The sequence below is a fragment of the Austrofundulus limnaeus genome, unplaced genomic scaffold (genome assembly GCF_001266775.1).
Source record: "Austrofundulus limnaeus strain Quisiro unplaced genomic scaffold, Austrofundulus_limnaeus-1.0 Scaffold9, whole genome shotgun sequence".
Classification (NCBI taxonomy): Eukaryota; Metazoa; Chordata; class Actinopteri; order Cyprinodontiformes; family Rivulidae; genus Austrofundulus; species Austrofundulus limnaeus.
In genome coordinates, this window is record NW_013952411.1 from 1,979,629 (window position 1) to 1,982,445 (window position 2,817).

Here is a 2,817-nt window from a genome sequence, read left to right on the forward strand (position 1 = left end):
TTTATATACCCTACAAAACGTGTTTGGAAAGACTTGTAGAAATAGAAATCAATAATCTATTGAAAGCATCTGAGCAAGCAAGAAATTCAAAGTGTTTTTGGGGAAGCGATGTCAAAAATAGGAGGTAAAATAATGTCACCATTGAAAAACATACTTTATAATCAAGCTTTTGTTCACACTCCTGTCTGGTAGGTGGCGGTATTCACATTTTAATTGAACCCAACTACCTTTAAATCCAAGAAGAAGAAACACGACTGTACGCAATTTCCGGTACTCTGTAACCGCCTTAGACCGCGATTTTTTAAAAACAGAGCCTCTGTTTTTGTAGTGAACTTTAATATAAACAAGTATTTTTCTCCTTCACTTGAAAAAAACGTGAGTAAATAATCTAAGACTAGATAAAGCCGTTTATACAGCTGTAATTTGTGGCTTAGCAATGGTAAATTTACAGCTAAAGTAAATGATGGTTCCAGTAGTTAGCATAGTGTAAACATGCTAAAACTTCTGTCGAAAGTTGTTAGACAAATTAGACAAAGCATTAACGCTAAAGTGCGTCTTTACGACGGATGGACCACATTTTTCGATAATTATCAATCGGTATTAGTACACTGTCCCTCCCATCGGTCGAGATACATTCATTGTCTTTCAAACATGATTAGTAATATCGCTAAAAACAACAACAACAATATTTTTTGCTTGAGCTAAATTTAAAAACCTGTACACATGCGCTGTTTTCTTTTTTTCATAACTGCCTGGACCAGAACACCATGACGTCCATCACAGACCCAAACCTGAGTGACAGCTTCACCAGTGCAATGGAGGAGATCCACAAAAAACACCTTAAAATGTGTTCAGACATCATTGATAGAACCGCAGAGGTGGCCCAGTCCCGCAGACAGTTTGTGAAGACGGCACATGGTAAGTTGTTTCTCKGTGTGCTTGTGTCATGAAACAGCCAAGACTTTTTAAACTGTGGTAGTTAAATAGTTTGAATACAAATTCAAATAGATGTGAAGTTTAACATTACATCTAGTAAAAACTGTGTGCCTAATCTGATATTTTGATTAAATTAAATTAAACTTACAAGAGAAATGTTGCTCTTATAGTTAAAACACAATTGTGTAAAATAAAACAAGCTTTTTAAATGGCATATTATGACAAAGAGTGGTCTAACAAATTATGTGATTTGACTAGAACTGTTGATTTGTATTTGATTGGAACCTATATACATGCTAATCTTAAATTATCTTTATAGATTCATGCTTGAAGAAATGGAAGGATGATGAGAAGCTTTTTGAGACAATACAGGAATTCAAAATAGGTAAGTAAAAGGACAAATAGCATTACATTTGTACTGTACATAGTTTCTGTGTCCCTCACATTATTTGTATTCATCAGCTTGATGGGGTATCCACATTCTTATCTGATTTTTATTGTTGGAACACTTTGAGGAAAAGAAGACAGTGAAACTGCAGCCTGAATGAATGCAATTTAGAGTTAACACTAACTTTTAAATTGTCACAATCTTTGTTTCTGCAGACCTGGGGAAAAAAAGTGAGATACTGAAGGAGAAACGGCGGGCCATATCTGAAGTGATGGCTGAGGTTCAGGAGAAGGAGATGCAGAAAAACGACATTATTCAGAAAATTCAAAAACTTACAGAGGAACAAACTAGAAGAAAAGAGCGTAAGATTGTGTTTCTTAATGATGTTTACAAGGTATCACAGAAGTCAATTTGAAATGTAACATGCTGTTCTTTTTTTTTTCTCGTCATTTTCCTGTTCCAGTAATCGAATCTCAAAATAAAGCCAACAAAAACAGACTGCGGAATCTCCAGAAAGCCAGACTAGTGTTTCAGGATCACCTGGGGTTGGAGATACGAACGGTCATCGACAAGACAGAATTGGTCAAAAGTAAGCCAGATTTTATGTTAAGTACTTTTTTTAATTCTGTATTTTTTTATTATTTTTTGTTTGTTTGTTTTTTGTTTGTAAGAGTTTGAATCTGTACCATGAAGCTCAAATGGTTTTTTGGTTTAAAACTTGGGACAATTCAGTCTGATGAGCAATGTGTTTGCCTGTCATTTTCTGCTTTTATATGCCAAAAGCAAAACACAAATGAATGGAAATGACTTGCAGTAAAAGCAAGCAGTATACCACAGACAGACACTTCTTTGTGAAACACATAACATCAAACATGTATCTAATTTGTCTCAGAATGCAGCTTTGCTATSAATTGAGTTTTACTTGAAAAAAGGAAATAATTCCCCTGAAGAGTTGAAACCACTGAGCCTGTARCTCAGCTCCTGCAGTGGATTGTAACAAAGGAGCCACTTGACATGCTTTCTCGTTTAATTTGTATAACATTGTAAATAGTGTAGTTGATCAAAAATTCTAGGTGCAGTATTGTGCAAATGTCTTAAGTCATCTAGCGTTATTTTTTTTCCAGGAAGCCAGCCTTTGAAAATAGTGTTTTAAAGTGGTCTTGAATAATACCTCTAAAGGTGTTATAAAAGTCTTTCAACATTTTTAAAGAAGCTCGACTCTGACTTATGAGTCACTTATAAAAGGCTCCTAAATTTAAGGGATGAATTAGTGTTGCCAACAAAAAACAGACAACTTAGCAAATAGTAAATTTTAAATTACACCTTTATGGACTTTACTTCCTGCTTGTCACAGAAACACACTTTGTTTATATTTTTTAGATGAATCAATRAAAAGTAACAAAGATTTGACACATAAACTACTATTGTAGCAAAGGTGATTTATAAGTGCTACTTATCTGATGACTTTTTGTGCATGTGATATATATATATAT

General features: G+C 34.2%; 1 protein-coding gene across 1 annotated transcript in view; it reads left to right on the forward strand.

The window, feature by feature from the left end:
* The first annotated feature begins 260 nt into the window (after nt 1-260).
* Nucleotides 261-2,817, forward strand: part of spc25 (SPC25 component of NDC80 kinetochore complex) — a 5,650-nt gene continuing 3,093 nt past the window's right edge. The window contains exons 1-5 of the mRNA XM_014001475.1: nt 261-375; nt 762-918; nt 1,256-1,321; nt 1,540-1,686; nt 1,788-1,913. Coding sequence (XP_013856929.1) covers nt 768-918; nt 1,256-1,321; nt 1,540-1,686; nt 1,788-1,913 — 490 coding nt within the window. The 5' untranslated portion in view covers nt 261-375; nt 762-767. The remainder of the gene's footprint in view (nt 376-761; nt 919-1,255; nt 1,322-1,539; nt 1,687-1,787; nt 1,914-2,817) is intronic.